The 23,482-nt window shown below is 46.2% G+C and overlaps 1 protein-coding gene across 1 annotated transcript; it reads right to left on the bottom strand.

Moving 5' to 3' along the window:
* Positions 1-1,519: 1,519 nt before the first annotated feature.
* On the bottom strand, positions 1,520-22,334 carry gpt2 (glutamic pyruvate transaminase (alanine aminotransferase) 2). Its single transcript, XM_034127004.1, has 11 exons — positions 21,986-22,334; positions 20,283-20,372; positions 19,201-19,309; positions 18,801-18,934; positions 17,796-18,039; positions 16,810-16,889; positions 12,723-12,859; positions 11,094-11,268; positions 9,513-9,668; positions 7,284-7,396; positions 1,520-2,045 (listed from the first exon to the last, which is right to left on the bottom strand). The coding sequence occupies exons 1-11, from the start codon at positions 22,286-22,288 to the stop codon at positions 1,874-1,876; spliced, it is 1,713 nt and encodes a 570-aa protein (XP_033982895.1). The 5' UTR covers positions 22,289-22,334; the 3' UTR covers positions 1,520-1,873.
* Between the last annotated feature and the right edge of the window lie 1,148 nt (positions 22,335-23,482).

Raw genomic sequence — 23,482 nt, 5'->3', positions numbered from 1 at the left:
GTTTTTTTGCAGGGGGTCAGGAGACAGTGCCCAGTGGTGCATGTCTCCACCCCGCAATGGGATCTGCCCCTGGTGCTCGAGGCTCTGGTCACAGAACCATTTGAGCCTCTGGAGCTCTCCTCCCTGAAGGCACTATCATTGAAAACAGCTTTGCTGCTTGCCTTGACTTCGGCCAAGAGAGTGTGCGAGCTGACCACTCTGTCGATGCACCCGAGTTGCCTTTTGATTCGGGGTGACCGTAGCGGGGCGACACTCAGACCGAACCTAAGGAGTTTGTTCAGGGCGAGGGCTATACAGTTAGAAGGCTTTAGTCTTCCAACCCATATTGGGGACAGGGAGGCTAATTTGCACCTCCTCTGCCCGGTGCGTGCGCTGGCATGTTATGTAGTGCGCACGGCTTCCATTAGGCGCACTGAACAGCTGTTTGTGTGCTTTCGGGATGGTGTGGCCGGTAAAGCTCTGTCCAAGAAACGCCTGAGAGGATGGCTCTGCGAGTGCATTTCACATGCCTACGGACAGGCGGGGAGAGCCTTCCCCATTGGGGTCCATGCACACTACACGTGGTATGGCTGTATCAACAGCCTTGTTCAACGGCGTGAGTGTGGAGGATATATGCACGGCGGCGTCTTGGTCTACGCCAGGCCCCTTCATAAGGTCTTATCTCTTGGACATGTCTGACTCCTTCTCATCGTCTGTGCTTGCTGGGGCAACACAGGACTGGGGGGGTGCTGTGGGTCTCGCATAGTATGGTTGAGAGGTAGTACCCATAGAGTCCAGTAGAGGGCTCCGCCTGTGCTTATATAACTAGGGTTACAATACGTAACCCCCCGTTTCATCCCACGGGCAATAAGACTGTTAAACACCTGAACAGTTGAAACAACATCCTTAATATTCATCTGGCTGCTACTTAAAAATTATTTTAAAATTATTTATCTATTTACCTATATATCATATTTCAATAACTTGCATATAGACTCTTATTGCACTATTTCACTATTTTTAAACTTTTTATTTTTGTATTACTATTTACTTGCACTGTTGGAGAAGCCTGTGACACGATGCCGATTTTCATCGGCATAACTACACTGTAGCTATGTACGTATGACTAAATAAAGAACCTTGAACCTTGTTTATCAAAGACCTTTGTTCATATATCTTTACAGGCTGACCTTACAATACAGGGTTTAGACAGAGCCAGGATTTTAGGAGTACTAACATCATCCCTAGTCTATTCCCACAGTGCTACATGTACAACAAGCTAATGAGAAATGTCTCAAGCCACAGAAAGGTCTGTGTGTTAATCACAACCAAGTTATTCAGAAATCCCTTGGCTGCTGGCCTGGTTCTGACTTATTTGGTGATCCTACTCACATTTTGGCCTCACTTATCTTATTTTGCTATAACTTAACCAAACGTTAAGAGAGGGGGCTGGCAGAATAACTCATTGAGTTTCTTACTTCTGTATCTCCATAAACTGAATTCTACTAACAGTGACAGAAACGATTAGAGTAAACAAAGCCTTTAATATTATAGGACAATAGCAAAACAAACAAAAAAACAATCAATTACTTTTGAAAAACTTTGAAGCTGCACTTTAATAGAGGCATACAACTCCTCATTCGCATAGCATTTCATAACCTGATGTTTGAGGTGCTCGGCTCAGCATCATTAGATGAGTGTGGATGGACAGAGCAGATGGTAGAAAGCACTGAGAGCATGATGCACTCTGGGAGATCAGTCACTGTTCTGTGTTGTCTTTATCTGGTAGAGGATCATGTGGCCCTTCAATCATCATCTGAGGAGAAGGCACAGTATTTCTGTAACACAAGTTCAAACCCAAAGCAATAATAAGGTGACACTCTCAGTCTGAGCCTCAGTGAGCCCCCTCCTCTCTGTGAAGGCTGCTGCTCTGAACCCCCTCCTCTCTGTGAAGGCTGCTGCTCTGAGCTCCCTCCTGGGAATACTCCTCCAGGAACCGCAGGTGGAACTCCTTCAGCTTCCCGAGGAGGACCGTGAGCTTCTCTGGGCTCGGCAGGATGGTCATTCTAACGAACAAAGACACACAAACACATATTTTACACACTCAATCTTTCTCACTCTAACCAGCATTTATGACAATGAAATACAATAATCATTATACTGCAGAGCATAAAGTAGGAGGCATTTGGTGTGGTTTGCAGAGGTCCACAGGTATGGAATGAGAATAATAACACAATAAAATGTTTTTTATCTGTGTCTTTCTGCAAAAAGAGAGTAATGGAGCAGTTATTAAAATATGTCAAAGCTTCACATATCCGAGGACTACACTCTTTGAAATGTTTTTCATTTGTACATTTTTAGTGTTAGCTGTTTTTTAGATTCAATGTTTTCACATGCTCTCACTTCAATGTATTAATGTTAATGAAATATATTTTAAATATTTTCTATTTAGTGTCTGGGCCCCTATTCTAAAGCTTGGATAGTTCATCGGTGTGTCTCATCTCACCATGCTGTTTTATGATTGGACTGTAAGCAGTTTGTGATCAACTATAACAGCTCCACCCCAGAAGGCAGTCTGCTCTGCAGTCAGTTTCAGGGGCGCGGGAAGAGGGGTGCTGAGGCGGGTACTGTAGGCTAGGGAAGGCTAAGCCTTCCCAAATATTTGTGTCACTGCATCCTGGTAAAATAAAAATATAATGTATAATGTTTGTGTCTTTGACATTAGTGCTGCTATGCAGCCACCTGTGCCCTGCATTACGAAGCCAGTTCAACAGACCCTGGATATGTTTGAGTTATCTTAACTAACCCTAACAAACGAGATCTCGCTAAGCGGTCCTACGACGCTGGTTATCAACTCTGTAAATCAAGCCAGGGTTTCTCTCTCCAGCTGAGAGCACGTGAAAGGGGCGGGGTTAGCGACATTTGACCAATCACAAACAGGGACAAGTGTACTGACAGCGCAGCGTCATACTTCATTAATGAAAAGTAAACTAATATTAGACAAATATGAACTTTAAACCTCCATGACTTAAACATATAATCCAGATAGTTGCACCTGCAAGGTGAATATATAACAACTGGTTAAAAAATAAATAAACTACCGAGTGTTTGAATGCGTACAACAGTTTTATGATATCACTGCCTCATCTAAGACACGAGTGGATCTGACTTTAATTACATTTGAGTGTTTCGTCAACTTAATGTGTTGCTTAAAATAATACTTCTGCATACAGTATATGTGACAATGTAAGTGTTGCACGGCCAGATACGGCTCGAGAAGCTGACTCAGATAAGGAAATATTGTGATATTATATGATCGATGATCTGATTGATGATGTGATATGAATGATAAGTGCGACACGTCGGCGTCTTCTCTGCATAGGCTACGGCAGTTTAAACTGTATTTCCTTTATCCTGTAATATGACTTGATAGATTTAAACTCTGCACACTGAGCTCTGATTGGTCAGCAGGCGGCTGACGCCGGAGGCGGGCAGCGTCAGGTAAAAAAAGTTATTTAGCCTTCCCAAACCTGAGCCTCACGCGCCTCCTATGCTCCTCCTCCTTATTTCATTTCATTGTGCCTGAGATATATTTTATATTATATATTATTATTCAAATGATAATTTAAAACTATATAATAAATTATTTTGCTTCAGGAAAGAAAAAAGATGTGGAAAAAAAGTTTTTTGTAAATTTTTTGTCGGCTACTTTTAACGTGACGCACAACACAAGTGACAAGTAACTGACATGGCGCAAAAACGTATCTCGGAATTCTTTCTCACTAAAAACGCTAAAAAGATTGAAATAGAAGATGCAGGGGCAGGGCATTTGTCTACCACCACCACCACCAACGAGCACCAGCCTCCTAGCAGCAGCACGGAGGAAACTGGAGCTAGCAGTTCAGCTGTGGCTAACGCTAGCCATGGCCACACACCAGGTGCAGTTGACAAGCTAGACCCGACACTGTAAGTTCCTAACGTTTTGGGGTTTGATGAGCCGTGTCGACCAGACATACGTTTTCCTGGGAGGAAAATTGGGACAGAGACCTTCGAGCGGTCATTTCAGAAAAGCTGGTTTACCCGGTGGAAATGGGTGCATTATGTCACGGAGAGAGACACCGTTCTTTGCTTCACCTGCTGCAAAGCCATAGGCTGCGTCTCAGGTCGACTATTTTCATTTCCTCGGTCGTCGGTCCTCGGTCTCACCGGAAGTTGATTTGTCTGCGCCATCTTGAGTAGCGTCCCATGGGTCTTATTTCTGCCGGAGGACCGAGGATCGAGGATCGAGGAGCGAGGAGCGATAATGGAGGAGCGATAACCGAGGAACCACCAGACCATCCTCCGATGAAATCCTTAGATACTCGCCCCGCCCCCTTACTGTGTATCGCTCACTGATTGGACGATGCAGCGCATGCAATGATCTGATGCTTCTTGACATGAGAGCAGTTTCCCAGCGGAGTGAAGAAAATACATGAAACTCACGGGACTCACTCCTCAGTTTATACTGTGTTTTGTTTCAATTAATGTATCATTTAGTTACAAATATGTGATATATCTGAACAACAAAGTGGTCAAAAATCATTTTATTAATTTATTGGAAACATTTTCATGATCGCTTTTTTCGTTAATACATTTTAAGAATGGCGTTTATCTTTTTTGAGAATGAGTTCTTATTTTATTTTTATTTATTTGGGTCTACAACAGATGATACAAATATTTGTGTCAGTAAATGTGTACTAACAGAGGCGGGGGTGTTTGTGAAAACAACGGGGACAGAGCTGCTGTCAGACATCAGCTGTGCAGCGTCATCACAAACGGACGTCGCTTCACGTGACGCTCCGGAGGAAAGGACGTCCCATTGCTCTTAAAACTCATTTCCCTGCTTCTCGTGGTTTCCTTGTGTCTCTCCATGCTTCCCTGGTGGGAGGGACTAGTCGCAGGGAAACAACGCAAGTGAGGGACGCAAGGATTCCATTTAATCGACCTGAGATGCAGCCTATAGAGAAGGGCTTAAGACATAATGACAGAAAGACAAGTTCATTTACAGTAGGAGGCTTTTGTAACTAGCTTTGTAAAGCAACCACAAAGTTTAGCCAGCACGAGTTGTCTGACATACACTCAGAATCGGCGAGAATGCTTGCTTCGCTCAACAACACTCTCATTAATGCTCTACTGTCGGATATTGTTGAGAAAGAGCAAACAACGGCCAGAACAGTCCTAGAGCTAATATTCAGATCAGTAAGATTCAGCTGCAGTTTAGGACTATCATTAAGAGGCCATAACAATCAAGATGGGGTGCTTTGGAAACTCATGATGGAGCGGACATTTACATTGCCAAAATGCCGGGAGTGGCTACAGCGAAGAGACAACTGGATGTCCGACACCGTACAAAATGAAATACTGGAGATATTCGCCCATGCTGTTCAAAGAGAAATCGCGAGAGAGCATTCTTTCTATGGTCTTACTGCAGATGCGACCACTGATATAAGTACATCAGAGCAATTTTCCATTACTTTGCAATACGTGGATTCAAAACTTGAGGCAGTGAATGTTTTCCTTGGATTTTACAGTGCACCTGATTCAACTGGAGAAACACTTTTTTCTTGCATAAAGGATGTTTTTCTGCACTTGAATTTCCCACTGTCTCAGGGGATTTTTCTTCGATGGTGCTGCGAATATGTCAGGCCGCATCTCGGGCGTGCAAGCCAAACTGAAAGAGCAGTGTCCATCTGCACTATACGTGCACTGTAGTAACCATGCACTTGATCTGGTATTACAAGAAGTGGCGAGGGAAGTTTGTGTTGTTGCAGACACATTAAACTTTGTACGGAGTGTCTCAGTGGTGATCGGGGAGTCATCAAAGCGCAAGACGCTGTTCCAGTCCATGTTTGGTGATGATGAGGCGGTTTGCAACTTGCTGTCATTATGCCCGACTCGGTGGGCCGAACGCACAAGGGCGATTTCACATATACATTGTGACTGATGTAGGAGAGCAGCAGTGGCGGCGTGAGTTCTATGAGGCCTTGGATCTTGTGACAACCGTGCTGGATCGCTGATTCGACCAAGAATGCCTACAAGTCGCTGCCAGTCGAGCAAACTGTTATCAATGCCGCAAAAGGAGAATACTCAGGCATGAGAGAGATCACTGCTGCACAGGTGCCCGATCAGTTCGATAAATCTCGTCTACATATGCAGCTCACATTGCTGGGTGACCTCTCCAAGACAAAAGGACTCAAGACAGCTCAAGATGTTGCAGGATTCATCGGAGCACTGCAGCCTCAAACCAGGGAACTCCTGACAGAAGTGGAAAAGTTGATCGAACTTTGTCTATGTCTACCTGTCTCTGCTGCTTCCTCTGAGCGTTCATTCTCCACCCTTTGCCGCCTCAAAACCTGGCTTCGGAGCAACATGACACAGAGACGACTGACACACCTGGCCGTAATGCACGTACACAGTGACATTCTTGATCGGTTGGACATCCAGCCACTGATGAAAAGATTCATCGACAACACCCCTGAACGGAAGTCCACATTTGGGGTCTTCAAATAGGTAAGACATGCATTATTAATCATTTTTGGTTATTTGCTGCCGCCGTGCAGAATCTGTATACTGGTCAATATCATGTTTGTGGTATTTGAATTATAATTGTATGGTTATTGCTGCTGCCGCCGTGCAGAATCTGTGTAATATGTAGCCAGGAATTAGCAATGCCTTGATAGCCTACTTCAATGACTGTAAATTCCACATTGTTCGTAAAATAATATTTTACATCTTTGTAGTGTGTGTGTGTGTGTGTGTGCTTGCGCTGTTGTGCGTGCTCTATAGTGCCCGTAATAGCGTGCACTGGAGTCCATTGTTATGCCACTGTGTGTGTGTGGTTTTGCTCGGTGTATGTCAACGTCAAACCCCCCCTCCCTGTGCGTAATAATTAGCACATCGGACAGCACCCCCACTCAAAATACCTTCCCGCGACTCTGGTCAGTTTATTCAGACCTCAACACTGTGATCTGGATAGCCACTGAGCTATACTGACTGGTGGTTAGCAGGCTTTCAGCGCCACATCTTTTGAGAGGATAGGCGGATGCATTTGAATGTGCCACTTCTTTAGGGCGGTGCAATAGTAAAACATAATGGGTTTATTTCTTATGCAGCCTCACTTTTTAAATCACAATCAAGTTTGGAAACCAAGACAGATTAGTTGCTTGACACTTTAAAAAAATGTCTTTATGTAATGATCCTATGGTCATGATGTCACATCTTGTTAACAGTATGAATAAAAGTTGAAGGAAGGCTTCCTGTCCAACCTGAAGTGATACGTCCCCTCCCTCTGGCCGAAGCCACTTCCTGGAACCACGCAGATCCCTGTCTCCTCCAGCAGCTTCAGACAGTACAGCATGTCAGGAGCCATGGAGCGGGCCTACACACACACACACACACACACACACACACACACACACACACACACACACACACACACACACACACACACACACACACACACACACACACACACACACACACACACACACACACACACACACACACACACACACCAGTGTTATTCATCTGCTCAGCTTCGGGCATCAGACTGGAAACATGTTCAGGAACATCCACTTCCTGCTTCTCAATGCATGCTGGGATACACTCTCAAGATAATTTCATATTTATAGAGAAGTGCAGGACTGAATCATTAAATATGGAAATGAGTTAGAATTGTAAAACAAACTGAAGAGATTTCACGTTTTTTCTACGACATCAAATACGTCAGTAAATACCCCACTGGTGGATCTAAACACGGCGTTTGCTAACTAAATCAGACGCCTAAACGTCATCACGCCCAACATTAGCTGCCTTTAGCTTAGCGCTGGTGAAGTCATGTGACCTTGCTGTAGTTCCTTTATAGCCAAACATTAGCTTTTACTTCTGCCCATTGTGTTTATGCTTCAAAAAACAATAATTTGTGGAGATTATCCTGCTGAACAAAACATTTAAGTATTTTTTTATTTTATTTTTTTGTTTGCCCTCACAGAGGGACTTATATACACAGATACATGTGTGGGGGTTTCCATCGTATTACAATTATTTTTTTGGCTGCTGTTAGACCAGCGAAAAGCACCCTTTTCTGATGTTTCTGTAGGTCAAGAGAAGAATCGTCATTCAACAATACAATATTTGGGAGACAGGGTATGTGAACTCCAATAATCTCAGTACTTTTCACCGTACTTTTCGCGTTTAGTTCCGTTAGTACCCCTTATGTCGCATTCACACCAAAAAGAGCACTTAACCTGTTAAGCACCAAGCCTGTTTTTCATGTTTCAGGCTCGAAAATGACATGCCCAAAACAAATGACTACAACTTAACTTCTAAAAGGGTTATATGAATAATTTCTTTTATCAAAGCAAGGTTACATCTGTGAGTTGGATGTAGAAGTGTCAGAATCAATATAAATGTTTTTTATTTTAAAGAAAATTCAGATATTACATAGTAAAAAACTGTAAATTATAGTGTCCGTCCAAAAATAATTTTTTACAGATAGTGAAAACTACCCTTGGATGATGGGTTAGTAGACTAAAAGCTTTAGGAATCCAAAGTACAACATATAATAAGTACCCTGTATCAAGATTGATGCAAAACAAGTGACATTTGACATTTTTAGAGAGGTTTAGCCAAAACCACCCCACCTCTGAGGTGATTTGGGTGAAAATGTTTTTTTTTCCATATCTCTGGCCCCCCTTGGTCGATTTGGATGGTTGACACCTCTTTCTGACCGTTAGAGCCAATAGAATCGAAGGGGGAGGCTCCCACACACACACGTTGTGAAGAGAAAAGGTGGGGGCTGCGCGCATGTAAATGTGGAGCAGAGTGAAGCGATCTCTAGCTCTGGCATTTGGAAACGAAAAAGCAGTTTTATTGCTTATGGATTATCAGAAATCATTTCAAAGAGGGCACAGATGCATTGGATTAACCTATGGATTAACTGCAGCATCGTTTTTTTATCGTTTTAATGCCATTGAAGACCAGTTTTGACCAAGGTAAGCCATGTTAGCGTTTCTAGCTACCTAGCTCCACATGTTCTGATGTACGCTTTCGTTTATAGCGTCGCAAATGTTTATCACTGAGTGTTGAGGTTTTTTACACAGATTCAGTGTCTCCAGGACACCAAAAACGAGTGGTTGGCTGTGCATCTAGGATAAGTAATAAGGGAGTTATTGTGAGTTTAAGTGCCGTTTTAGGTTACATTTTTTCGCTCGTGGCTAATTCAGAGGCTGAGTGTTAGCATTGGTTTTTTTTTTTGGTTTTTGGTTTTGTGGTTACTTCCGGCTGGGCCAATAAAATTAATCTTTGCGGCACCCCTCTGTTCTTAAGTATGAATAACACATACCTGAATGAACAACTTCCTTGTTAGAACACAATAGTGTTGTACACAAATATGAACCAAATATGTTTGTGTCCCTGCATTGGAAAGGCAGTGTGTGGATAGTTTGTTTTGTTCTGGTGTATTTTTGCATATTAAAGTACATGCTGTTACTGACCTTGGCTTCCTGAATGGCTCGGGGGGGAATGAATATCCGAGGGAAGGCGTACATGGCTCCTTGGACCGGGTTGCATTTAATCCCAGGAACAGAGTTCAGGATCTGCTCCGTCAGCCGGGCCTTCTGAGCCAGGACGTCCAGGACCGAGCTCTTCTCCTGGAAAACACAACCCATAATACACAAGGCTGAGGCCAGAATACACTACTGTGTGTTGGTCAGGGACACACACCAGCTGAAAGTCATGGAAAGAAGAGGGCGCTGCCAGTGTCAGTGCTTCAGTAAAACATCTTATCGTCTTTAAACAGTTTCATCAATGGTATTATCGATGAGCGTCGTGTCAACCTACTCAGATTGGTGTGTACTGCACCGTCGTGTCTTTTCGGCCGTGCCGACACCTTCTGCCGCCGATTCGACATGTTGAATCGGTAGGCTGTCGGCCAAAGAAATCACTCTGATTGGCTGTTCAGCTTAGCGAATCAGTGCATGAGAAGCGAAACGGAAGTGAGGGACCCAAACAAACTATTAAGAAGGCAAATCTGAGATTTCATTTAACTCCAGCTCTCGACACAGGTTCGGGAAAGCCCCATGAGCTTCTCGCTGTAGAGTGAAAATGGAACGCACACGCTATTTGCTGTTTGTTTATATCACGCAGTCTGTTATCACGCTGTATGTCTTCCGGTTGTTGCCTCTTTTGAATGACGAATACACACTACCGCCGCCTGCTGGTAAGGAGAGTTATTGCCACTCACGCATGCGCAGTTCGTACGTGCAACTTAGCCGTTGGCTGAAGTCTTTGCGGTGTGTTCCAGAGCGAAACATGGCCAAGACACAGGAGACGTGAGGCGACGTTCCGTCGGGACGTGTTCTTTGGTATTCTTTGGTGTCAGTTTGGTGTGTAAGAGGCTTTAAGCACCTTTGAACTGAAACAGCGTGTGGGTTTCCTCAGTGTGACTTCTTTAATTATTTATCATACAGCCCTGTATTGGAGAAGACTGCAGCATTGGCGTCTTGTTACATCAGGGTTCAACATAGTGTAGAAACACTACTGACTGACCAATGGAAACTCTGTTAGATGGATCCCTGTCAGCTCATGGGCTTGGATTCCACTAGAAGCCTGTGCCATACCATATATGATATGCCATATGATTCCAATGAAGTTGAGTCCTGTGTGTCTCTTGTTGTTTAGCAGGCTGCTATCTAAAGTTACTGCTTTCTGCACACAATTGACTGCATGGAGAGTTGTCCATTTACACAGACACATTACTGTGAGTAAGCAGAGGGATTCATGCACAGGAAACAGCAGAAATGTATGCAGTATCAGAAAATCAAACATGCAGTTGAATTTCAGTTTGTCTTTTTAGGCCTGAAGAGGTAAACTATACAGTCTAAAAAGATAATGAGATTTTCGGTTAGACGCGTACTCTCCTCAGAGACGTCTCTAATGACGCCAACGTCCTCAGGTGTTGATCGATGAGCTGTTTCTCTGGATGCTTCATCTCTAAACTGACTGCTCTGTGTTCCTCTCAGTGCTGCTGCCTGTCACTAACACAGATGTAATATTGTGAGCAGGTAAAGACCCACCTTGATGAACTGAGCGTACGAGGGCTCGTGCTCTCTGGGGGGGTTTACGATGACGTCCATGGCTGCCTGTCCCGGGACGGGGGGGCAGAGGCGTACAGACAGCAGTTTGACCAGCTGCTCCTTCACCTGGGGGTCCATGTTCAGCACCTCCATGTAGCCTCCACGGAAACCACACCTGGGGGGACAAACAAAGAGAAGCCCATTTATAAGATGAGAGAAAAGTGATGGTGACGTCACAGATAACATTTGAGAAAAAGCTTGTGTTTGGCCACGTCTTTCAGACAGACATTATCATCACAAAGACTGAGAAGCCCGTTAGTTGTAGCAGATTGGCTGGTGGACTCTGAATGTTGCTGCTGATGAGTGTTGTACTTGTGTCTCTGTGCTGGTTGTCCTCCTTGCTCTACAGCTGACTGAGCGATGATGGATCACTCATACAAAGCATGTGGTTACTTATGGTAATAAAGCAATGTCAATCAAATATAAAGAGGCCTAACGAGATAGATAAAAGGCAACAGGGCGAGGCTAGTGTGTGATACGGTGATGTGTTGTCAAGATAACCTTTGAAAACATTGAAAAACTGCCCTGCTGCCAAATAAAGAAATATAATTATTAGGGCTGTCAGTCGATTAAAATATTTAATCGCGATTAATCGCATGATTGTCCATAGTTAATGGCACATTTTTTATCTGTTCTAAATGTACCTTAGAGGGATATTTTTCAAGTTTGTAATACTCTTATCAACATATGAGTGGACAAATATGCTTTATATGTTTGTTTATTATCATTTGAACAATGACAAATATTCTCATGAATATTAAACACAACAACCTGAACATTACAAATATTCGCCTCAATTCAACCTGGAACCTCTCATACAATAATACAATACAAAGTGTGTGTGTGTGTGTGTGGGGGGGGGGGGGGGTGGGTGTGTGTGTGTGTGTGTGTGTGAGAATGTGGAGACACTGTGATGGATCGTTGGAGCTATGTGCAGCTCAAGGCATGTATGCTCGAACGGGAGCTGCCTGGACGCTGCAATCATGTTGCGCGCACTATCCGTGCTGAGTGTGCTGACTTTTCGTACAATGTCCCACTGTTTTCATTGAAACAGCTCCTTATATCCGTTAGCGCAGCTAGCTAGCACCAGATGCTAACAACAACAACAATACGTAAGGTGTGCCTCGCTCGCGCCACACATACACACACCCTCCCGGTCCTCCCGATGGCCAGTCCGGGCCTGCCGGTGAGCGTGGAAGTGTGGTCTGCCACAAGCGAGCGGCAGGAGCGGGGCTGTCAGCATCAGCTTGTAGATGGTATTTTAAACTCGATGCGCTCTGAAACTACGGGGCGGCCGAGGACAAAAAATACACATGCGTTAATCGCGTTAAAATAATTAGTGGCGTAATTTTTTTTTTGCGTTAACGCGTTATTAACGCGTTAACTTGACAGCCCTAATTATTATACAAACACAGACTATTCAGCCACAGTCAGTTTCTGCTGCATTAGACTACAGAGCAGCTTCTCTCCTCTTCATCCTCCCCCATGACAAATATGAACTTTTCAGAGTGGACGTACAACCACCTGCTCCTTGTGTTCCCAGAGTGGGGCTCAGTGTCAGATACTCACTCTCCGGTGTAGCCCTTGGAGGTGGAGTGGAAGGACACCAGCTCCACGTTGTTGAAGTACTCAGGGCCCATCTCATACAGGACCTTCTTGAAGGAGTGGAAGTGACAGTCTGCTGAGTACACGTTGTCCTGGTACACCTGGAGGACAGACGCAGGTTCAACTACCGAGCTCCACCTGCAGCTCCCTTAGCTCCACCCTCAGCTCCACCCTCAGCTCCACCTGCAGCTCCACCATCAGCTCCCTCAGCTCCACCCTCAGCTCCACCTGCAGCTCCACCATCAGCTCCCTCAGCTCCACCCTCAGCTCCACCCTCAGCCCCACCATCAGCTCCCTCAGCTCCACCCTCAGCTCCCTCAGCCCCACCCTCAGCTCCACCCTCAGATCCACCTGCAGCTCCACCCTCAGATCCACCTGCAGCTCCACCCTCAGATCCACCTGCAGCTCCACCCTCAGATCCACCTGCAGCTCCACCATCAGCTCCCTTAGCTCCACCCTCAGCTCCACCTGCAGCTCCACCCTCAGCTCCCTCAGCTCCACCCTCAGCTCCACCTGCAGCTCCACCCTCAGCACCCTTAGCTCCCTCAGCTCCACCTGCAGCTCCACCCTCAGCTCCCTTAGCTCCACCCTCAGCTCCACCCTCAGCTCCACCTGCAGCTCCACCCTCAGCACCCTTAGCTCCACCCTCAGCTCCACCTGCAGGTCTACCCTCAGCTGCACCTGCAGCTCCACCCTCAGCTCCCTTAGCTCCACCCTCAGCTCCACCTGCAGCTCCACCCTCAGCTCCCTTAGCTCCACCCTCAGCTCCACCCTCAGCTCCACCTGCAGCTCCACCCTCAGCTCCCTTAGCTCCACCCTCAGCTCCCTTAGCTCCACCCTCAGCTCCCTTAGCTCCACCCTCAGCTCCACCTGCAGCTCCACCCTCAGCTCCACCCTCAGCTCCCTTAGCTGCACCCTCAGCTTCACCCTCAGCTCTACCTGCAGCTCCACCTTCAGCTCCCTTAGCTGCACCCTCAGCTCCACCCTCAGCTCCACCTGCAGCTCCACCCTCAGCTCCCTTAGCTGCACCCTCAGCTCCCTTAGCTCCACCCTCAGCTCCACCTGCAGCTCCACCCTCAGCTCCCTTAGCTCCACCCTCAGCTCCACCTGCAGCTCCACCCTCAGCTCCCTTAGCTCCACCCTCAGCTCCCTTAGCTCCACCCTCAGCTCCACCCTCAGCTCCATTAGCTCCACCGTCAGCTCCACCCTCAGCTCCACCCTCAGCTCCCTTAGCTGCACCCTCAGCTTCACCCTCAGCTCCACCTGCAGCTCCACCTTCAGCTCCCTTAGCTGCACCCTCAGCTCCACCTGCAGCTCCACCCTCAGCTCCCTTAGCTGCACCCTCAGCTCCACCCTCAGCTCCACCTGCAGCTCCACCTTCAGCTCCCTTAGCTGCACCCTCAGCTCCCTTAGCTGCACCCTCAGCTCCACCGTCAGCTCCACCTGCAGCTCCACCCTCAGCTCCCTTAGCTGCACCCTCAGCTCCACCCTCAGCTCCACCTGCAGCTCCACCCTCAGCTCCCTTAGCTGCACCCTCAGCTCCACCTTCAGCTCCCTTAGCTGCACCCTCAGCTCCCTTAGCTGCACCCTCAGCTCCACCTGCAGCTCCACCCTCAGCTCCCTTAGCTCCACCCTCAGCTCCCTTAGCTCCACCCTCAGCTCCACCCTCAGCTCCCTTAGCTCCACCCTCAGCTCCCTTAGCTGCACCCTCAGCTTCACCCTCAGCTCCACCTGCAGCTCCACCTTCAGCTCCCTTAGCTGCACCCTCAGCTCCACCCTCAGCTCCACCCTCAGCTCCCTTAGCTGCACCCTCAGCTACCTTAGCTGCACCCTCAGCTCCACCTGCAGCTCCACCCTCAGCACCCTTAGCTCCACCCTCAGCTCCACCTGCAGCTCTACCCTCAGCTGCACCTGCAGCTCCACCCTCAGCTCCCTTAGCTCCACCCTCAGCACCACCCTCAGCTCCACCTGCAGCTCCACCCTCAGCTCCCTTAGCTCCACCCTCAGCTCCCTTAGCTCCACCCTCAGCTCCACCTGCAGCTCCACCCTCAGCTCCACCCTCAGCTCCCTTAGCTGCACCCTCAGCTTCACCCTCAGCTCCACCTGCAGCTCCACCTTCAGCTCCCTTAGCTGCACCCTCAGCTCCACCTGCAGCTCCTCCCTCAGCTCCCTTAGCTGCACCCTCAGCTCCACCCTCAGCTCCACCTGCAGCTCCACCTTCAGCTCCCTTAGCTGCACCCTCAGCTCCCTTAGCTGCACCCTCAGCTCCACCGTCAGCTCCACCTGCAGCTCCACCCTCAGCTCCCTTAGCTGCACCCTCAGCTCCACCCTCAGCTCCACCTGCAGCTCCACCCTCAGCTCCACCCTCAGCTCCACCCTCAGCTCCCTTAGCTGCACCCTCAGCTCCACCCTCAGCTCCATCTGCAGCTCCACCTTCAGCTCCCTTAGCTGCACCCTCAGCTCCCTTAGCTGCACCCTCAGCTCCACCCTCAGCTCCACCTGCAGCTCCACCTTCAGCTCCCTTAGCTGCACCCTCAGCTCCCTTAGCTGCACCCTCAGCTCCACCCTCAGCTCCACCCTCAGCTCCACCCTCAGCTCCCTTAGCTGCACCCTCAGCTCCACCCTCAGCTCCATCTGCAGCTCCACCTTCAGCTCCCTTAGCTGCACCCTCAGCTCCCTTAGCTGCACCCTCAGCTCCACCGTCAGCTCCACCTGCAGCTCCACCCTCAGCTCCCTTAGCTGCACCCTCAGCTCCACCCTCAGCTCCACCTGCAGCTCCACCCTCAGCTCCACCCTCAGCTCCACCCTCAGCTCCCTTAGCTGCACCCTCAGCTCCACCCTCAGCTCCATCTGCAGCTCCACCTTCAGCTCCCTTAGCTGCACCCTCAGCTCCCTTAGCTGCACCCTCAGCTCCACCGTCAGCTCCACCTGCAGCTCCACCCTCAGCTCCCTTAGCTGCACCCTCAGCTCCACCCTCAGCTCCACCTGCAGCTCCACCATCAGCTCCACCCTCAGCTCCACCCTCAGCTCCCTTAGCTGCACCCTCAGCTCCACCCTCAGCTCCACCTGCAGCTCCACCTTCAGCTCCCTTAGCTGCACCCTCAGCTCCCTTAGCTGCACCCTCAGCTCCCTTAGCTGCACCCTCAGCTCCACCCTCAGCTCCACCTGCAGCCGCTGTCAGCTGCACCACATCTGACCGTGCAATGTTACATAAATCCATATTTTAGGACACAGTTACAGATTAAAGACAGATCAATCACTCTCGTAAGGACATTAGTTGTCATTTCTAAGCATTTCCCAGAAGCCACTTAAAGCACAACATAAGCATTTCATTTGTTTTAATTCGTTACAATAGTCTTTAAAATTGTTTTGATAAAATAACTATGTTTTGCTCCGTTCTTTAAAGAATGTAAAAAGGATTCTTCTTTCTGTGTCTTCGTATACACCATTTGCAGCAAATTCATAGTATATGTAATAAAAGAGATTCTAATTATGAAACTTATTTTTATTAGGAACATATTGGTGTTTTTTCTGTGTGTTATCATTAAAAATAATTCTTGTCAATATGGTGAGAAAAGTGTTGTAAAGAATTAGCCTGGCTCCTTTGATGGATGTGATGTGAATTACAGGAAAGGATCAGAAAGGCTGGTGACTTTGATTAAATGTGATTTGATGTTACTCTGGTTGGTAGCTAAAGCCTGGTTGTTATTTTACACATAGACCGCACTCCAAGGACACGGTCACTGTAAACACCACTAACTCTGAGGGTCAGAGTCTGCTGAAGGGTCTTACTTCAGCAGACTCTGAGGGTCAGAGTCTGCTGAAGGGTCTTACTTCAGCAGACTCTGAGGGTCAGAGTCTGCTGAAGGGTCTTACTTCAGCAGACTGGCTGAAATCAAATATCTTGGATACTGCACACACATATGCATTGCACATAAGCAACAACACAGGCTCTGAACACTTTGACATTTCAAATTAATGGAATTTCTTAATATGCTTAAAAGTGGATTTCTCATGAGCAGGTGTACTATGGACTCTGTTCAGCAGTTACCTCATCAGCCATGACGAACAGATTCTCCTCATAGGCGAAGTGCAGCACCTCCTCGATACACTTTTTACTCTGCACCTGGCCTGAGGACAGAGGGAGACAAACTGCTGTCAGAGCTGAAGCTACACACAGTGGAAATGTTTGTCCCAGTTACAAAAGAAATTACACAGATACATGTCAGCCCTCAACAGTCTGAACGTGATGCAGATAAACACTTTGATAATACTTCCATGTAAAAGGCTTTAAATATTCAGAGTCAGCTTTTAGGCGCTGAGACAGGATGTGTCAGTCTTTAGCAGAAACTCAGCCTCTCCAAGAAAAGCCTATATGAGAGCACACTATAGTAAAACTATATGTAGCGTAGTATAAATGTGAACAAAATGTGATTATCTAACTTCCACGTGTCTTCAAATGTATGAAATGTAAAACTAATTACAGTCAGATTTGTTATAGCTGGGTTCAGGCAGAGAATCAAAGCTGGGTTATACTATTGTGGCGGTCAGAACACATCAACTAACTCTTCATACTATATTCATACACTTTCCTTGTGGTTGCGGTCATTCAATCATATGATCAGAAATGGAATGTGACTGAGTACATGACATGTTTGAAATCCTTGTATTGTTTACTGTAATGTTTATTAGAGTATTTACTTTATAAAATATAATATAATTTATATGAAATAACCTCTTACACAACTTTATTGAGTTATTCACCAAAAATTAGATTTCACTTCAACATGTCTCGATGTTGTAATTGATATATAACTAATCATCATTAACTCAAGATAACTGAGTATTATAATGTGATGTATGGAATGTTAGTTTAGAACTGGATCTTGATGACCCAGTTGTCACGTGGCTCACACCTGAGATGAAGGTCTGCTCCATACATACAAACCTGACTCTAGACCAACAATGCAGATGTGTGTTAACTTGTAATTGTTATGAGTGTGTGGCTGCTCTCTGATCAGATCTGTGCTGTGTTACCGGTGGGGTTCCCGGGGTTGATGATGCAGAGTGCCCGGGGGGTACAGAGCTGCTTGGCGCTCAGATACGCTCTCTGCAGCTCCTCTATGTCCAGGGCCCAGCAGCTGTCCTCGTCCAGGTAGTAGTGGATGTGCACGGCGTCCAGCTCTGAGAGGGCAGCGGAGTACAGCGGGTACTGAGGGATGGGGATCAGCACCCCCGTCCTGCCGCTGCCCTCCCCCGACACCAGCAGCTTCAGGATGCTCTGCAACAACACACACTCCTGATGTCACTGTCAGGCTCACACACTGCTGCTAACACAATCACATGTATGTTAAAGCCTAAAGAACACACACACACACACACACACACACACACACACACACACACACACACCACACACACACACACACACACACACACACACACACACACACACACACACACACACACACACACACACACACACACACACACACACACACACACCACACACACACACACACACACACACACCCTGGCGACCGGACATCTCCTTCATAATGCGCCTTCTCCTCGTTTTCCCAGCATTCACTGATTATCCGTAAATCATACAAACAAAACCAAAACGTTGATTTATCTGTTTTCCCGTTTTGGTTTAAAACAGAATAACGTCGGTTTTTTGGTTTACCGAAAAACCAAAAAACAACACCGGTTCTTTTTTAAACTTTGTTAATATGTTTTGGATGCATATTGTTCTAGTATTTGTTCAGGCTGTTACATACAATTAGCCTCTGTTGCTACCTGCTAGTGAGTAAATATTAAAATCAGTTCAAATTGACAACCGGTCCGCGATTTTTTTTTTATGTATCTGCCGGTCCTTGGCACAATAAAGGTTGGGAACCCCTGATGTACAACACAGCTGCGACTGTCTTAAAGGTGCAATCATCTCCTATGTGGCACAGAGCAGCGATCCTGAAGGTGCCATCACTATGACGACAACTGTCATTAACTCATAAAGCCCCCCCCACAGAGTGCTGCTCATACCATGATGCCGTCACTGGCCCCTGTGGTGAGGTAGATGTTGTTCCAGTCGGAGGGGACGCCCTGGTCTCTCTCTGTGATGAACTCAGCTACATGCTGACGGATGCACTCCACCCCCTGACTGGCACTGTACGAGCCTACACACACACACACACACACACACACACACACACACACACACACACACACACACACACACACACACACACACACACACACACACACACACACACACACACACACACACACACACACACACACACACGTTTTAGAGAGACTACATTCTGCTCTGATTTCTCAAGTCAAATGCTTCTTGGTAAATAGGACTGTATGTCCTCTGGGATTATGTCTGCTCACACTCACACACACACACTCACACACACACACACACACACACACACACCGAGGCTCTGCCCTCCACAGCCCTGCAGGATGCGCTGGGCGCGTTGCTTGGCGTCTTCAGGGAAGGAGGGACTCTGCAGCAGCTCAGGGTAACAACACAGAGCCACCACCTTCAAACACACACACCACGAGAAGAAAGTATTCAAATATTATCTTAATGTGTTCTCAAGCAGATGGATCACACAGTCAATAATGGGATAAATGCACATCAACAGTTTAGAGAGTCACAACGGAAAATGGAATGTGAAAATGAATTGCAATATTTAATTTTCAAATGACAGACAATGAACTAAATCCTTTTCCTGCTGTGTGCAGGGGGACAGACGCTGGTGCCTGATACAGTCAGCTGATTTCAGCTGCAAATAAATCACCATATGCATTTACAGAGCTGAAAAGCATTGAAGTACAAATACTTTGTTACTGTACTTTAGTACATTTTTCTGGTATCAGTACTTTACTCCACTATTTATTTTTCGTACAAATTTTACTTCTTACATTTTAAACACAAATACCTGTACTTTCTACTTCACACATTTTCAAAACAGGCTCTTTTCTTTCGTTTTAATGTGTGTTTGATGGTGTGATGATTTGTATTTAGATTGATTGCGACTTTACTGAGAACAGACATTCTTATCACCCATGGCCATATATGAGGGAGCTGTTCTATAAAATGGCTACTTTTTACTTAAGTACATTTCAAAGTCCATACTTATTTACTTGAGTAAAGAAGTTTAGTCAGAACTTCAACTTTTATTAGAGTATTTTTGAACAACAGTCATGAGTAACAATCATTTAAAGTAATGGGAAGTCAAAAACAAATGCTTACGCTATTTTATGTTTTACCATTTCTGAGACTCCGGATCAGAGGCACGGTCATAAAGTCTGTCATTGATGCCTCAGCTGCCTCGTGGGCCCCACGACTAATGACCCAACAGATATCACAATCAAACCTACGCCCTGCCCTGAGGACACATTTCAACTCCGGCTGCACTAACAACCCTTCTGCTTGTGCTCACAATAAGAACTAATACAGTGAATGACACAGTGTGAGCATGAGGACACACAGCATGTCTGTCCCCTCACCTGACGGAGGAAAGTGATTGGCTGCTGACCCATGGCATGAGCATCCCCGATGTTGGCTTTGATGACCTCAGTGAAAGACTCGTTCCCTCCCTGGAGAGACAAGAAGAAAAATCACAAAGATCCATCAGCATGCTTTTGATACAAAGTCAAACACTGCCCCTGCCATCACTGCAGTGGTGTAAAGTAACTAAGTAGATTTACTCAAGTACTGTACTTAAGTACAATTATAAGGGACATGTGCACTTTGGCTCGACCAAAAATCATTTAAAAATGTGCTATATAAATAAAACTTGATTTGATTTGATTTGATGTATTTCCTTTTTATGCTACTTTGTACTTCTACTACAATTCAGGGGATAATCGTGTACTTTTACTCCACTACATTTAAGTAGTGTCTGAAGTTATTTTGCAGACATAGATTAATGATAAACAATATAAATTAATCAATCAAAGTTGATTTATATAGCCCAATATCACAAATGTTACATTGGTCTCAGTGGACTTTACAGTTTGTACAGAATATGAATATGACACCCGATATGGACCCTCACATCGGACAAGGAATAACTTCCAAAGAAACCCCACAGTTAAAGGGGAGAAATGGGAGAAACCTCAGGGAGAGCAACAGAGGAGGGATCCCTCTCCCAGGACGGACAGATGTGCAATAGATGCCGTGTGTAAATCGAAGAGATAATACATTTACAGCATAGGTAGACCAAATGTTTGGAAATGCATGTGTCTATAATAAGAAGATGAATCCACAAGGATGTCAACAATCCTGTGGGAGCCATCAGGGAAGTAGTATGATGAGAGTCAGGCAGGACCGCAGTGACAGGTTCAGCCACGACTCAGGACTGCGACTCAGGATGCAGGACTCAGGATGCAGGACTCAGGATGCAGGACTCAGGATCCAGGACTCAGGATGCAGGACTCAGGATCCAGGACTCAAAACAATATGATCAAAACTTAAATAAGACTTCAGTTAAGGAGTACAGCGGCCCTCTTCAACGAGCGTTGAGGATACCAACAAACGGGGCATTGAACCGTTTCTGACTTTTGTTTGAAATGCACTCTCAATGTTCACTGTACGGTCTTACAAGAGGAACTATTGCTTAAATGTGTAGTCTGCACATGTCAAATAAAATTGACGTGGAACCCAGAAGTAAATTAAGTAATTAAAATGAGTCCCACCAACTGTGATAAGCACATCGATACATCAATAACTTACATTCAAAACATATAATATATTACTCTGAAATAGACCATCATCGCATAATGAGTACTTTTACTTTTGGTACGTTAAGTATATTTTGATGCTGATTGTACTTTTGTACTTTTACTTGAGTAACATTTTGAATGCAGCACTTTTACTTGTAACAGGGTATTCCTACACTCCTGTAGTTCTACTTTTACTCAAGTACATGATCTGAATACTTCTTCCGCCTCTGCATCGCTGCAGTGTGGGCTGTGGACCTGTAGCCGGTCAGAGCATCTTCCAGCCGGACGGCCTGCCTCCAGAAAGGACCAGGATCCGGGATGATGCAACCTGTGCTGCTCTGCTCCGCGCGCCGTTTAACCTGCGTATTACCCTGTGTGTGTTTAACTTAAAGCTTAATAATGAAGCGTTGAATAAAATATATTTTTGACAGACTCCCATTATTCCGTCCTCACAAACAGATACGGTAATGTAACATATGTCCGACCTGCTGCAGCCTCTTCTCGATGTCCCCCGCCCTGATAACGATGGGCCCTCTCACAGCGTACTCCACCGCCTTCACCTGCGGGCTCAGGCTCGCCATGGTCAGGCTCTTCTCTCGCATCCGGCATGGGTGTCCAGCTCCGGTCTGCACGGTTGCTTCGGCCGTGCTGAAGCGCTTTAGCCCGGGCTGCTTGGTAACCTGAGGCCCGGGCTGCGTTTTATATCCAGCCCGCTGCCATAAACCGGAATAAAGCGGGGAGTTCCGAGGGGGAACAGACCGCTGTACGACGTCTCTCAGACGGAGCATGTTTCCTCAGGGTCGGTGCATCTACCAGCTGGAGCCGTTAGCAGCGGCGCCGGATTCATTTCAGAAGTGTGGGGGGGGCAAAAAGTGCGTGAGTATGTGACATACTTGCCAACCCTCCCGATTTTCGCGGGAGACTCCCGATTTCATTGCCCTCTCTCGGTTTCCTCCCGGGGTCATATTTATCCCGCATTTCTCCCGGTTTCTGACTAAATCTGATTTGTGAGTTGTCTGTTTCATTCTAACATAACGCTCAAAATGGTTGGTAGATATGGTGCAAAATGCGAGAGCGTGTAAAACCTGATGTGAGCACTTGCAGAAAAGAAATCTGAGCTTGTGTGCATACATTTACACTTGTATAAAATATCCACGTATCTGTGAACCACATTTGAAGTCACAGAAGAAAAAAAAAAGTTTTGTAGCTTGTAAAATATATATTTTTCTGCAAGTGAACATTTCATCACTAAGTTCATTTTTTTTCTACAAGCTACAAAACTTTTTTTTTTATTCTGTGACTTCAAATTTGGTTCACAGATACATGGATATTTTATACAAGTGTAAATGTGTGCACACAAGCTCAGATTTTTTTTCTGCAAGTACTCACATCAGGTTTTACACGCTCTCGCATTTTGCACCATATCTACCTTCATAAAATGTTACTGTTTCCACGTTCTTATTATACATCCATGGTTTCCACTCGGACTTCAATACAGCTACACCATTGTTTGGTTTCCATGGTAACGCGTCTCTTTAGCTATGCTCTTTAGTAGCGCGCGCAACTGAAAGTCTGAGAGGGTGTTCAACATGGGGAGGAAGATAGTCACAGAAAACAGAACAAGAATGGACAACTCTACCCTCTGCTCACTCCTTTCCTGTAAATTAAACTAAAGGGGTTATAGCATGCGGTTTAAGTGATCATTATATGATATTCTGTACCCGCAAAAAGCTAAAACAAAAGGCCGGCTGTCACAAAACAGTCATATCTAGAGACCTCAAAAACTACTCGAGCGAGGCCTTTAACCTAGAACTGAAGAGCCTGGACTGGTCAGATGAGCTCAGTGGTACACAAGTTGAAGAAACATGGCTTGGTTTCAAAAACAAATTCTCTGCAATACTCAATGATTTGGCCCCCCTAAGAACAACCAGGGTAAAAAATCGCGCTGAGCCGTGGATGCACTCCGGCATACTGACCGCCAT

This window comes from Trematomus bernacchii, unplaced genomic scaffold (genome assembly GCF_902827165.1).
Source record: "Trematomus bernacchii unplaced genomic scaffold, fTreBer1.1, whole genome shotgun sequence".
Taxonomy (NCBI): Eukaryota; Metazoa; Chordata; class Actinopteri; order Perciformes; family Nototheniidae; genus Trematomus; species Trematomus bernacchii.
This window is presented reverse-complemented; position numbering and strand designations above follow the sequence as displayed.

Excerpts from the sequence above, each read along its gene's own strand:
- gpt2 (XM_034127004.1), bottom strand. The coding sequence starts at position 22,288 with ATGCTCCGTCTGAGAGACGTCGTACAGCGGTCTGTTCCCCCTCGGAAC. Across the intron at positions 9,669-11,093 it reads CGTACGCTCAGTTCATCAAG|GAGAAGAGCTCGGTCCTGGA; the intron begins GTGGGTCTTTAC and ends TGTGTTTTCCAG. Across the intron at positions 2,046-7,283 it reads GAGGGGACGTATCACTTCAG|AATGACCATCCTGCCGAGCC; the intron begins GTTGGACAGGAA and ends TTTGTTCGTTAG.